At 44.9% G+C, this 15,050-nt stretch overlaps 1 protein-coding gene across 8 annotated transcripts in view; it reads right to left on the minus strand.

Annotated features, from left to right (window-relative positions):
* ATP8A2 (ATPase phospholipid transporting 8A2) overlaps nt 1-15,050 on the minus strand; it is a 369,499-nt gene that overhangs the window by 255,237 nt on the left and 99,212 nt on the right. For all 8 annotated transcript variants that reach the window (XM_077341745.1, XM_077341743.1, XM_077341744.1 and 5 more), the window contains 6 exons: nt 11,925-12,030; nt 11,041-11,123; nt 10,362-10,411; nt 7,588-7,657; nt 6,113-6,197; nt 1,309-1,448 (listed from right to left, as the gene is read on the minus strand). In XM_077341745.1, the coding sequence (XP_077197860.1) occupies nt 1,309-1,448; nt 6,113-6,197; nt 7,588-7,657; nt 10,362-10,411; nt 11,041-11,123; nt 11,925-12,030 (534 nt within the window). The remainder of the gene's footprint in view (nt 1-1,308; nt 1,449-6,112; nt 6,198-7,587; nt 7,658-10,361; nt 10,412-11,040; nt 11,124-11,924; nt 12,031-15,050) is intronic.

Below are 15,050 nucleotides of genomic sequence, written 5' to 3' on the forward strand. Positions count from 1 at the left end.
TGACAGCAGCCAACACCATGTCCTTTCCACTGCCCTCTGAATAAAGATGTGCAAAGTAGTTAACTTTCGTTGTTTCTTCTGGAAGAAAATGGAACATTTCAGAGGACCATCAGAGAAGTGAGAGCTTTGATCAGAAGGAGGGCAATGTTTCAAAAGCAATTAATGGTAATTGCAACTTTAAACGATAGCCAGTAGAGAAAGGCACGTAGCCCTGCATGTACTAGATTGCCATGGCAACGTCCTTAAGAGCTTTAATTGGTGTACTACTTAAGTTCTGAAAACAGAGATGGCATGGCATCATGGTGCTAAACAGACTTCCTACTCTCAAAATATAAATATGAACTAGATGCATATCATTCAAAATTAAGCTATCACTCGACTTGATCGCTTTGCATACATAAATGAAACAAGCATTTATCCATCTAGCTACTTCTCATATAAACCTACAGACACAAAAGATGCACACCCATTTAGACATAAAGTCCAACTGACCTCAGAAGGGCTTACTTTTGAGTGAAAATGCTTAACATCAGGATGAAATGCAATGTAACTGGCTGAAACTTGCAAGCAGCAGAGCATAGGATCCAGCATTCATTTGATCCCATCCATGCTGGTGGTCCCTTCCATCTCTGTCAAATAACAGATGACTACGAACAAGGGTTCACTGCCAACACCTGGGGGTATTATGCACGGCAGGAAACATTGCAGATGATCAGGCAAATGGCATTTTAAAATTTTTGCTTTTGGAAGCAGTTCTAATAGTAGTGCCTTTATTTCCCTACCAGCAATCCCACAGTACAGCAAGGCTGAGGAAGGGTCATGGCTCAGTAGCAGAACAGCTGCTTAGCATGCAGGAAGTCCCCGGTTCCATCCCCAGCATCTCCAATTAAGGATCAGATATTAGGTGATGTGAAAGATCTCTGTCTGAGTCCCTGGAGAGCTGCTGCCAGCCTCAGCAGGCAATACTTTGATGGACTGGAAGATGGAAATGCTGCGATTTTTTTTTCTGTCAAAAAGATTCATTGTTAATTATGAAATCTCGGTACTTTCAAAGGCATGGAGAAACCATTTGCTAAAGCCCACTGGCTGAGAGAGTTCTGAAATTAACACATGTGGCTGTTGCCTCCAATCAAGCAGCCGAAGTAAGTCCTCTGTGCAGGGCTTATAAGGGAACAGCATGTTGTCTTTAAGCCGATTACTTCAGCCGAATGAAGCCATGCCCTGCTTAAGGCCAATGGAAAGGACAGTGAATGGAAGTGGACAAGGATTCAGCGGTTGGCAGCAAAAAAACCTTCTGTCATTTGTCACCTTTTCAATGATCTCGTAGCACTCCTCCAGCTTCTGGGTCCTGTCTTTCAAGATGGTGCTGGCTTCGTTATAAACGCTCAACCAATCCCGGTAAGAGTTTTCTGAGAGGTCTGCATAGGCAATGCACAGAGTCCTCAAGCCTAAAAAGGAAATGCAGACGCCTTAGGAGACAGGAACCCTCTTTAGTCATTATGTAGGAAGAGCACTGCAATTTACTGTCTGGGAGCAATGAACCATGAATTGCTCACTCTGACGGTAACATGGCAAAATGTGTGGGTGTGAGTGAATCTGTGTTTGAGGGGACAAACAAGAGAAAATCCTCAGTGAAACACATGCAGACCCATCGATACACCCACATAAGCAAAGGCAATTTCCCTTTCCTGCAGCATCTCTGCAATTCCACCTTTCCCCAAGAACAACATGAGGCAGGCAAAGACTAATCAAGCCCAAAGTCTTCTGTGAAAACATAAGGCACTGCATGTACTCCAAAGGAAGAGGACAATGCATGGACGACAATCCCCTCAAAAGGCAGTTATACCTTAAAGGCTATTAAAGGTAAAGGTAAAGGTAAAGGTAAAGGTAAAGGTAAAGGTAAAGGTAAAGGTAAAGGTAAAGGTAAAGGTAAAGGTAAAGGTAAAGGTAAAGGTAAAGGTATCCCCTGTGCAAGCACCGGGTCACGTCTGACTCTTGGGGTGACGCCCTCTAGCGTTTTCATGGCAGACTCAATACGGGGTGGTTTGCCATTCCCTTCCCCAGTCATTACTGTTTACCCCCCAGCAGCAAGCTGAGTACACCAATCAGCTAAAGATTTCTGGCCCTAAAGAAATACGCCAGGCCTCAACCAGAGCCAGGAACTTCTCAGCCATCCTCCCGCCTAATGGAATGAGTTCTGCAGGGACATTTATTTATTTAGATTTTTTGCTGGGAGCAGTTTCCGGACACCCCCAGACAATCAGGCAAATTGTATTTTAAAAATTTTGCTTTTGGAAGCAGTTCTAATAGTAGTGCTTTTATTTCCCTACCAGCAATCCCAGAGTACAGCAAGACTGGGGAGGGGTCACGGCCCTCACCAAGCTTACTAAATTCCGCAGGGCCTGTAAGATAAAGTTCTTCCACTGAGCTTATGGTTAAGGCCAGTCAGGAAATTACACCTCCCAAAACTACCAGGCTTTCTTCCCTCCTTGTCCCTTCTTTCTTACTCCTCTTACCTTCTTCAACCAATTTAACCTGTGGAACGAATTGTTGATGCTGATAATTCTAATAATCCATAATAGTTTTCATTGAGATTTTAAAGCCTATAGATTTTACTGCCAAACTGTTTTACTGTATACAATGAAGGCTTGTTCGCCACCAACTGGTGAACCGGAGACCGAGATGGGTGGTATAAAAATCGATGAAATAAATGAATAAAGTAGAACAGTATGGGGGGGTGGTCTTTCAAGTACTCTACCCCCAAGCTATTTAGAAGCAGCAGCAGAAGAAGAGTTGGTTCTTATATGCCACTTTTCTCTACCGGAAGGAATCTCAAAGTGGCTTACAATCGCCTTCCCTTTCCTCTCCCCACAACAGACACCCTGTGAGGGAGGTGAGGCTGAGAGAGCCCTGATATTACTGCTCAGCCAGAACAGCTTTATCAGTGTATATGGGGGAGCAGGGAATCAAAACCGACTCGCCAGATTAGAAGTCCGCACTCCTAACTACTACACCGAGCTGGTTAGGACTACAAACTTCTAGCTATTACCTTTTTTTAAGTACTAAGAAAGTTCTCCAGTAGCACAGAAAAGGAGGCTGGCTGCATTATGGGGGGAGCAGTGAAGTACCATTGTGATTAGTCAAAAAAAGATTAGCATATAAATAGTAGTAGTAGTAGTAGTAGTAGTAGTAGTAGTAGTAGTAGTAGTAGATATTATAAATAGAAGTAGTAGTAGTAGTAGCAGTAGCAGTAGCAGTAGTAGTAGATATTTATTGTATATAGCCAAAGGCCTTTACAAAACATAGTTAGCATATAATGGGATGTAAATGCTAAAGAGAAAATGCTCTATTTATGAGGGGTAATCACCTAGAAGGAGGAAGGAGTTGCTAAAGGAAAGCACACGCTCATTTCCAATTCTCTTTCAGTCTTATCTGCGCGTAATTTATCCATGTGTCTATTTCGTTGTTGCTGTTGCAGCGTTTAGCAATGCCAATGTCTGCACTGATGATGTCAAAAAGACCAAAAAGGCCAATGAGCCAAAGGAAATGAAAATGCTGCAATTCTAGAATAAATTTTTAGGCAAGATCCTAAATGAAGGAACATTGTGCGGAACAGACATGAGAATAATGATGGCGAGGACAAAGGAAATCTACTCATTCTTTTGCAAGAGTACATCTGCATCTTACGCTTGGGGCATAAGCTGTCCCATTCTGAATGCGTTGCAATATTGCAATTACCAAATGTTTGTCATTTTCACAATCCAGGCACAACTCCAGTATATTTCAGGAAGCTTTTTGATTGGGGGGGGGGGGGAGGAGAGAGAAATTAAATTGGAAGCCGGAGAACGATGACATGAGGTAGGTGAACAGCCCCACATTATAGCGCAACAGCAAACAGCATAATGCTTGGCATTTCCGCCTAACGGGCCCCCTGTAATCCCCACTGAGGTTAACATGGCCTAGCCATGCACAGTGTTCTGATGGACGAGTCCACGCGGAATATGAACAGCAGGTTTTTATTGGGCCACGGACAGAATTCAATATATAGAAGTCATGATTTCTCTTCTGGCACAAGTCAACCAGGAAAGGAGAGAGCAGGTCATATAAACTACTTTATTATTGAGGACGTGGGAGTTCTCAGAACAAAAAGTAGGGGGGGGGGAGGAATGTCTCGGTTCTGGGAAGGCGTATGATTCTTGCTCCAATTTGGTTCCAAAAATGGTTACTAATAAAGGGAGCACAGCCTGTTCCCCAAGTAGCCGTGCTTCAGCATGGAGTACCACTGAAATAAGAGATCGGTATATTTGATTTCATATAAAACTCATAGGCGTTCTATCTTAAGGGAAGCCAGCGGGAGCATAAGGTTTAGTGCAATTCCTTCCACCTTTTCTTTCTCTTAAGCTTTTATAGTCCAGCTACTCGATAGAAGAAGAAGAAGAAGAAGAGTTGATTCTTATTTCCCGCTTTTCCCTACCCGAAGGAGGCTCAAAGCGGCTTACAGTCGCCTTCCCATTTCTCTCCCCACAACAGACACCCTGTGAGGTGGGTGAGGCTGAGAGAGCCCTGATATTACTGCTCGGTCAGAACAGTTTTATCAGTGCCGTGGCGAGCCCAAGGTCACCCAGCTGGCTGCATGTGGGGGAGTGCAGAATCGAACCCGGCATGCCAGATTAGAAGTCCGCACTCCTAACCACTACACCAAACTGGCTATTTCATTTGCTCTTCCGTTCCCTAAGGAGGTGGTGAGCTCCCCCTCACTGGCAGTCTTCAAGCAAAGGTTGGATACACACTTTTCTTGGATGCTTTAGGATGCTTAGGACTGATCCTGCGTTGAGCAGGGGGTTGGACTAGATGGCCTGTATGGCCCCTTCCAACTCTATGATTCTGTGATTCTATGATTTTATTCCCCACACGTCAATTTCTGATCTCTGCCTGCATCTAGTTCCAGCTAAGAGGTTCAGTCATGCCCCGTCCATGACTTTCCCCTTCTTTCAAGTGATTACAATACAGACCTTCTCCCTCCTTTGCTGAGCAAAGTTTCCCTGTTGCCTTAAGCAGGAGGTTTGCGATGCTGCTGAGAAGCACTTCAGCACCTGCAGGGGCTGAGAGATGAACTGTAGCATTAAAAGGGCTGAAAATTATCTGAGATGCACTGTCCCCTTTAGTGTATACAAACTCCCCCTTTATTCCGCCATTAAGAATCAGCTTGGTGTAGTGGTTAAGACAAACAGCTTCTAGTCTGGAGAAGACTCTTCCACATGCAGCCAGCTGGGTAACCTTGAAGAAGAAGAAGAAGAGTTGGTTCTTATATGCCACTTTTCTCTACCCGAAGGAGGCTCAAAGCGGCTTACAGTCGCCCACCCTTTCCTCTCCCCACAGGAGACACCCTGTGAGGTTGGTGAAGCTGAGAGAGCCCTGATATCAGGGCAAGCCCAAGATCACCCAGCTGGCTGCAGTGGGGGAGCAAGGAATCAAACCTGGCTCGCCAGATTAGAAGTCCACACTCCTAACCACTACACCAAGTTGGCTTGTGCTTGGGCGAGTCCCAGTTCTCTCAGAACTCTCTCAGCCCCATCCACCTCACTGGGTGTCTGCTGTGGAGAGAGGAAGGGAAGGCGATTGTAAGCTGCTGTGAGACTCCTTCAGGTAGAGAAAAACGGGGTATGGAAACCAGCTCTTCTTCGTCTTTTAATGTCTACTAGTCATTGTGGCTCAAGGGAGCCTCCACAGTCCGAGGCAGTGACCAGATTAAGGAGGCAGCATCAGGGGAGGGTCCTTTCCTCTATGCTCTGTTTTTTTGCCCTCCAGTACAACCATTGGGAGCTGTATGAAACAGGTAGTTGGGCTACATCGACCATCCATCTGATCCAGCAGAGCTCTGGCATGTCTCTTTAAACCAGTGTTTCATATTTTTGGAAACCCTACAAAAACTCAAACCTTTTTTTCCCCAGAAGCAAAAAGTGGAAGTGTATACACAGCAGGCAACAATTCTTCTATCAAGCCAATTTCCACCCTTGAACAGAAGTGTCTGTAATTAGCCTTAAACCGTACTTGGTTCTGTTTTTCTATAGAAAGTGACTCAAATCCAACAGTGTTGAAGGATTTTGCCTACCTTCAGTGGCAAAATATTCCAGATGGCACATAGTTTGCTCCATGTACTGGGAATCTTTGGAGAGCCTCTCAAAAATCACATTATCCTGCCAATAAGAAAGAAAATCAATAAACACCATGTACACAAACTCTTTATGTAATCTCCAGCAATTTAATTAAGGCTTTTCTAGCCTGCCTTTCCAAGAAATAAATGGCAGATACATACTGTATGCAAATAAGTATCAGTCAAGTCACAAAATCACACATGTGGATGGACATTCGATGAACAACTGCACACACACACACACCGATCAACTGAGACTCCAGAATCAGCATCACACAGAGCTGGAAGTGACCCCAAAGGCCACCACCCCCCACACACACACCTTCTCAAAGATTCAAAATCACACACTCCCGACAGGTGCTCTGTCAATCACCTCCTTAAAACTTTCCACAAAGGAGATTCCACCACCCTCCGAGGCAGCCCCTTCCATCTACGAATAGCCCTCACTGTCAGAAGATGTTTTCTGATATTTAAGTGGAACTTCCTTTCCTTTAATTTGAATCCATTGCTTCTAGTCCTTGTCTCTAAAGCTGCAGTAAACAAGCTGGCCCCCTCTACCACATTCTACCTTTTATGTAGTTAAAACACAGCTGTCATATCTCCCCTTGCCCTCCTCTCCTCCAAGCTACACATGCCCAACTCTCTCAGCCTCTCCTCATAAGGCAGGGATTCCAACCCCTCAACTGTCCTAGTTGCCTTTCTCTGAACATGTTCCAACTTGTCATTATCCTTCTTGAACTGCGGAGCCCAGAACTGGACGCAATATTCCAAAGAAGATCTAACCAGGGCAGAATAGAGCGGCATTATATCTTCCCTTGCTCTAGATTCGATGCTCCTAGGCTAATATCGCTCACCCCTAAGCAGATGACTGGCAGTGTCACAAGTGGCAGAAATGGCCTCTGGTTTTATCCTGATTGTGTAACTTCAAACCTGAGAGAGGGACTATGCCTACCCTCCTAAACATACGTGGTGAGAGAAAACAAGTCTCATTCATGCTTAGGATTGTGATTTAGAGATTCAGCGGAAACCTTGCAGTTTCTGTGCCCTGATAGGAGCACAGTTACACAGGATACTAATTCATGTGATTGAGTGAGTGAGTGAGTAGCTTTTTTATACCCTGTTTTTCACTACTCAAAGGCACCCCAAAGTAGCTTTCAAACACCTTTCCCTTTCTCTACCCACTACAGGAACCCAGTGAGATAGGTGGGGCTGAGAGAGCTCTAAGAGAACTGCTCTGCAAGATTAGCTCTAAGAGAACTGTGACAAGCCCAAGCTGGCTATGTGTGGCTGAGTGTGGAATTGAACCCAGTTCTCCAGATCAGTCTGCTGCTTTTAACTGCCACACTATGCTGGCTCTCCACAAACCCAAAACATCAGGACTGTGACATGAATCACTGCAACAATTGCATCTTTAACAAAAATGGGACACTTACAGCTCCTTTGCAGTAGAGACGAAGCTGGCCTGCTGGAGTTCGAACGATGACAGACATCCTCTTTCTATTACTGGGAAGAAGAAAAATGTCCTCACTGTAACATTTTTAAATTATTATGAATAATAATAAAATTACCAAAATGCCCATCAACTGGTGGGACCACATAGGGAGTATTTACCCTGCTTGTGGCTCATATTCTTCCCAGCCCTTTCATTCCATAGCAGTGGGAGATGTTTTGGAAGTGAGGCTTCCCAAATATTGTGAGAGTAGAAGCCAATTGTCTGACTGATGACTTTTGGGGCAGAGTCCACAAAGCAGCTCATGATATTTGTAGAAGGCAACGTTATTGATTAAGACTGTTAATCAAATGAAGCCGAAAGAAAAGTTATGGCTGCAATCAGAGCTTTTATTCAGCACTTGTGCTTGCTTGGTGTAGTGTTTAGGAGTGCAGACTTCTAATCTGGCCAGCCGGGTTTGATTCTGCACTCCCCCACATGCAGCCAGCTTGATGACCTTGGGCTCTCCACGGCACTGATAAAGCTCTTCTGACCGAGCAGTGATATCAGGGCTCTCTCAACCTCACCCACCTAACAGGGTGTCTGTTGTGGGGAGAGGAAAAGGAATGAGATTGTAAACTGCTTTGAGACTCCATCGGATAGAGAAAAGCGGCATATAAGAACCAGCTCTTCTTCTACAGCTTCACCAGGGGGAACACCACTCTCCTTTTAAGCCAGAGCAAAGGAGAAGGTTCTTTTTGTTCTTGTTTTTTGCTCAGCCTTAAGAAGCAAATATCTGGACCTGGATAGCCTAGGTTGGCCTGATCTCGCTGGACCTCAGAAGCAGCGGCAGCTCTGGCTAGTATTTGGATGGAAGACCTTCAAGGAAGCCCAGGGTTGTGACACAGAGGCAGGCAACGGGAAATCACCTCTGAACATCTCTTGCTTTGGAAAATCTAATGAAGTTGCCATAAGTCAGCTGTGACCTGACAACACTTTCCATTTGTCAAGAGGCAAAACCCAGGAACCCCATGAGTTCTGCTTGGAAGAAGCATGGAATTGTGTGGAAACTCCCCAACAAAGGAAGGGAATTTCACCCAGGAGTGAATCCCCTGTGCGGATGGAGCCCTTGTCAGATTTCAGGCTGTGCTTCCCTCACTCAGGCTGGCAAAGCCATTTAGGAGCACAAGGCCCACAGACTTGTAAAAAAATCATGGGAGGTATAGCATATTAAAATTGAAGGAAAATCCGGAAAGGAATGATTAATGTTTCTTGTATATCCCTTTCCTACCAAGGGGCACATCTAAATTCCAGAGCTAATACCTTAAAGGAGTGATCTCGGAAGGCCAATGTGAGGGGGAAATGTGCGCACATACGTGCATTCAACCCAAGCTGCGGGTGCATTTTACTGGAGTCCAACCTGGAATGAAATTAATCACGGGACTCTATGTATGAATCATAGGTGTATGTATGAGTCATACGAATAGTTAGACTCTGTCTGAGATGGGAATCGCAAGAGGGGCCCAGGTCACCAGACCACAACAGGCACAGAGGCTTGGTGTATATCAGGGGTAGTCAACCTGTGGTCTTCCAGATGTCCATGGACTACAATTCCCATGAGCCCCTGCCAGCATTCGCTGGCAGGGGCTCATGGGAATTGTAGTCTATGGACATCTGGAGGACCACAGGTTGACTACCCCTGGTGTATATGATACGTGGGTATATGACACGAGCACACAAATGACAGAGCATGTGAACTCCTCAACACTTCTGCATTTCACAAATGAGGGAAAAAATCCAGCTAGCAGAACACAGAAGGGGAGAAGGAGAAACTCCCTGAGAAACAGGGAGTAAAAGAGTAAATTTTAAACCCGGATGGGAAAGGGAAACAGCCTACAGCATGGCGCCCTTGACCCCACAAGGAAGAATGGACAGTTTACAGTTCTCTAAAGACAAATGAATATGAGTAATAGGTGAAACTGCAGAGTCGGGAAGAGTGTCCTAATCAGGAACCAGTTTCCCATAGAACGGGGTTTGTGGTCACTCACATTCATAACAAATAAATAAGGAAACACACCCTTCAAGAGATGTAGAATAGCAGGGGCAAAAAATTCCTAACAATGATCCTGACTGTGCCTGCTTGGAAGTCTGTCCTGCTGAGCTTAAAGGGACTGTCTACATCTGGGAGGACACTGACTGAAACGCTATTGGAAGTACCAAGAGAAATGTCACTGAACAGGTCCCTAAGAAAACACCAATGATACGTACAAGGAAAACCTATGGTTGGAAGGAGGGTTGTGCACTTCTGCCACTTTGGTCATCACTGGTGCCCGAGGCGGCCAGCGCTGGGGCATGAAGGGGAGGGGTGGCAACTGGTGGTCGCACGCCACCCACTGGCGCGCCACCCTTCTTCTCCATGCCACAGTACTGGCCTCCAATGCACCACTTCGGGCTTCGTTGATCACCGAGGCAGCCGAAATGAGCCAAAGCGCACAACTCAAGTTGCAAGCTATTATGCCGCAAATGTGCACTGGGTTCTTGGAGAACTGCAAAGCCACAACAACTGGGGAAACTTGAACCGCCCCCTCTAATCTTGTCTGTACAAATTAACTGCAAATGAGATTATTTTGCTCATTCTTTAGTAGATTAAATGGAAGATCCTGCCAACAGTGCTTTTAGCCAGTGAAGGGAAACAGTGATCTGAGTTGTTCCATCAAACTCTAGAAAGCTATTGGTAAACTGGGGGGGAGGGGGAAATCAAAACGTTGATATTATTACCTTGAAAATTCCAACACATTAAGGATCTCAAATGTCTCCTCTTCACCTAGCTGCAAAACATGGGATGGAAAACAGAGCTTTAATGAGGAAGAGCTATACAGAGCAATGGGAAAATGTAGGGGGGGACCATTCTGTTTTCATGTGCATGCTTTTAAATATGTGCAGACAGCTCCCTCTACTGACAGAAGTCCTTATCAATCTGGCCATTGCTCCTGTTTATTTCAAGGTAATTCTTCAAGTACAGCCCACTGCTAAAGCACAGCCTCTGTGATCATTATGGAGTTGCCACAGAGCTCCCTCTCAAGTTGCAGGGCTGGCTCTTCTGCTTAAAAGACACAGTTCAATCCCACAATTTACATTCTGATCCCAAACAAAGTTACACCCTTCCAAAGTCTGAGCTTCTCAGGGGCTGGGAGCTCAGCTGGCTCAGCTACAGTAAGTGCTTGGATGGGAGACCACCAAGGAAGACTGTGCTTGCCTTTTCCTTAGGTGGGGTCACCATGAGGCCATGCTTTTCTTCTGCTTGCTTTGGGCTTCCTAATTTCCTGTCTATAGGACACTTCACCACCCCAGCCCTATGCTAATCGCATTCCTTGCTCCATCTGCCTCTCTCTGTTCCTTTGTATGCTCTTTTCCCAGAATGCACTGCTTCGTCCGAACCCATCGGATGTGTTCTTACCGCATCAATGATGACAGAATCTGGAGTCCTTCCAGTGAAGACGTAGCCAAGCTTCTTTGCTCCTTTCACTAAAGCACCTTCGTCTGTCAATAAAGAGAGATTGGCATTGCCCTGATTCTTAAAGACCATTTACTGTGCACAGTCACACAAGTCTTCATAAGCACTTATATCACTAGAGGTCTGGTTAGGAGGCATGGGACTTTCTTCCTAGTTCTGCCCCTTCAGGTGCGTATGCATTTGTTAAGTACAATTCCAAACTGTAATAAACTTGCGCTTCTTGAGGCTGAGAGCTTTACATCCAGGCTAGCTCTAACTTGCAAAGCTGACTTAAACCACTGAACTATCACTGAGTACTTGGACTGGCAGTGCTCCCTGTCACATTACCTAATTTTTTAAACTGGAGATGCTGGGGATTGAACCAGAGACTTTCTGCATGCCAAGCAGATGTTCCACCAGAGCTATAGCCCCACCCCAGGACCAACCTGTTATCTCCAAACATTTCTTACATTAGTGGTTTTCAAAGCACGTAATTTGGAGATACCTCAGAAGTTTATCCTTAAATGTAGGTTATTGTGATGTGCCAACTCAGGGTGAGCACATTGCCACACAGGTTGGCTGCAGCTTGATGGCACTTCCCAACGCCTTCTTCATAATACCAAGAAGATGGGGATGAATCTTGCACTATGACCAAACCACACCTCTGCTCTGTGCAAGCCAGCCAAACCAGACAGCACAGAAGAACAGTGTTTTGGAACAAAAGAATATGTCCTTTCTGTGGCAAAGTGCCCTCTGAGGGCTTTCTCACAAGTAAGGGATATTGTCTTAACTGGTTGGGATCAAGGTGTCTTGTTAACTTGTTTCTTTGCAAGGAGTCAATGACCAACCTGGAGAGGAAGCCTGGTAGATGATCTTGTTTCCGTCTCTTTCAGGAACCACCGTGTGACACACAGCCAAGAGCCTGAGGAATTCTCGGATGTGATCAGCTGTGGGCTACAAGACAAGACCCAATTAAATCCAATGAGTCACACCACAGGGAGCTTCTAAACCCCTGACCACTACATGGAGCAAGACAATGATGGCCACTGGTGTTCTTAGCTAATCTGCAATCATTTTACCATTCCAAATTCCTGTCATATACTCAAGCCCTCTTTCTGAATGTATGCTTTGTTTAAAAGAAAAAATAAGTCTCCATCCCTTTTCATTGTGAAACTATAAGGGCAAATGCACAAGCAGTTTAGTCCAGATTGCCTAGGAAGGGTGGGGGGAGCTGAAAGAACATTTGAACAGAGACAGCTAATTGCTTAAGAATTTTTTCTTCTCTTCTTGGTCCAGTCACTTTTTCTCCATAGCCCTCTTTGCCTCTTTCCTCTTTAATGTCACTGGCAACAAGTGCATAGAACACGAATCAGAGTGCTTAAGTAACATCATTTATATTATTCTGGGGCTGCCTCCTCTGTTTACAGCAGATAATTAATTTAACTTGCTTCATTAATACATATAGAAGGTATAAAACATGCTGATTACATAAGTCAAAAATTGATCTTCTTTAGTTAGTTCTAATGCACTGAAGACGACAGTTCTGAGAAAGGGATATCTGCTAAGATGAATCATTGTTAACTCTCTACTCATTACCACAACTGCAAATGTTTTTAATACCTGTTCAAGATTTATGTGGTAAAACAGAGCCAATTAATGAGAAGGTTTAGAACTAACTAAAGAAGACCATTCTGCAAAACAAGTAGTATCCGGGGGCTCCTCTTCCACAACTCGTGTAATTTGCATGCTTGCATATCCCTTACAGGTATTTAAACTGAGTTTTGGTTATTGTCACATGTTATTTATGACTTTGCTACCTTGGATTTTATGAGCCTCTTGTGGCGCAGAGGCGTAAGGCAGTGACATGCAGTCTGAAGCTGTCTGCCCATGAGGCTGGGAGTTCGATCCCAGCAGCCGGCTCAAGGTTGACTCAGCCTTCCATCCTTCCGAGGTCGGTAAAGTGAGTACCCAGCTTGCTGGGGGGTAAACGGTAATGACTGGGGAAGGCACTGGCAAACCACCCCGTATTGAGTCTGCCATGAAAACGCTAGAGGGCGTCACCCCAAGGGTCAGACAGGACCCGGTGTTTGCACAGGGGATACCTTTACCTTGGTTTTCACATAAAACTTATATATATTTAAAAAATTAGATTTATGCAAGGTTATAAATTTATTTATGCTCTCTAAAGGTCTTCAGGGTAGAGATTTTAGCCAAGGTCTCCCAAAATCCTGGGTTCAGTACTCTAACTGCTATATCAACTTGGCCATCAGGAGATGTTGGGGCACCAAAACAAGTGGGACAGAAGGGGGAAAAAAAGTATGTCCAGTTTATGTCCAGTTTCTGTTTACAACTGTTCATTGCAAGTCACCTTGCAAGCCTTGTGTTTGTGAAAGAATGTACATCTCTGAACATGTGTTGAACTGCCAACAAACAGCTGGTGTCAAGTTCCTTGTCCTCACCTCCCCCCCCCCCCCCCCAAATCTCAGATTAGGGCAAAAGGACTGCAGGGCATACGTCTCAAGTACACTTAAACCCAGAAACTAATAGTGTAGAATCCCAAGGTATATAGCAGAATCCTGGTACAGCAACGTTAAAGAATTGTGCATTCTGTGAATGGAGTGACTGCAAACTCTCATTACACAATAACCCCACAGATCTGCTCATCTGGCATTATAGGATAATTTCTAGGTTGGAGGGAGCAACCTGCAGGCAGGTGTCATTCAGGAACCTCCCATTTTAATATTAAAGCCCTGATTCATTGCTCCCTCTCTCACACCTTAGCTTTCCCAACACTATTTCAAACCACTCCTCTCTGCCTTATGCTCTGCGACATCTCCTGAAGGAAAAATATAGGAACACTAATAAATCAACAAAGGGCTCCCAGCAATATTATAAGCAAATTGCTTTCCCCTAAGCTGTCTGTATGTCATTCCCTAAATTGACTATAGCTCTCAGGGATGAAGCCCCCTCCCCAGAGTACTTGTTCCTCTTGATGGGTTTGGGCCAGCAAACACAGGAACCAAACTAAACTGATTTACCGCATCCAGAAATAAATGCACAGCCTCACTGGATCAGACCAATGGGCCAGTCTCAGTTCTTGACCAATTGCTGAGGGTGCTTATGGTTTGCATAACAGCTGTCCAACTACACGCCCTCCCCTCAAGGTTCATCAGCCAAAAGAGAACAATCTCGCTTTCTCTAGCACTGGAGAGTTAGAGGGATCACCTCATAATCTCCCCGCATGAAATCAATTATTCAGTCTGCTTTTGTCCTTACGTTTGCACAGCGCACAATGGATTCCACCCACCTGATTCTACAGCAACAATGGGGGCTGCCTTATCACAGCAGCTCCACCACACAACCATTGTTCTGCCTTTGACGTGCCATGTCACCGGCAGTGCTTAATTTATTCCACTGCTTCACACCAAAAGAAAATGTTCAAAATTCCACGTCAGAGATAACATTCAATGCCCCAGTAGTTGCGGATGGTATAGGACAGGTTGCCTTATTTCCCAATGTCTAAATCAAGATGGTGACAATAATTTTAACCAGCACTTCATCTATTAGCTTTGGGTTAATGCTGGATATTTATTTCGCTGCCCCAACACCTGTTAGTCTAGATTACTGTTGCCCCACCCCCCTTCCCCATTGATATGACCTCCTGGTTTGCAGTACCCACTTGTCTTTTCTAAATCATGTGATTCTTGATTCACAGCAGATGGGCTGCATGACTCCTACAGGTTCCAGAACAACGGCCTAGATTTGTACACTTGCTATAGGCAAAGAGCCAGAATGAGCAACAGAAGAAGGCAAGGGTTCCCAGTAACCATATTGGCTGGGATTTAAAGCATTTAGGATTCCAGACCTCATTGTCTCAAAAGAGAAGTAGGGATCACGCAAGGCTCTTGAGAACCTTCAGGGTCCGTCACCAAACTCATGCCTTCAAATTATCTGTGAAGCTTGCTGGGTGACCT

Source organism: Paroedura picta, chromosome 6 (assembly GCF_049243985.1).
Source record: "Paroedura picta isolate Pp20150507F chromosome 6, Ppicta_v3.0, whole genome shotgun sequence".
Classification (NCBI taxonomy): Eukaryota; Metazoa; Chordata; class Lepidosauria; order Squamata; family Gekkonidae; genus Paroedura; species Paroedura picta.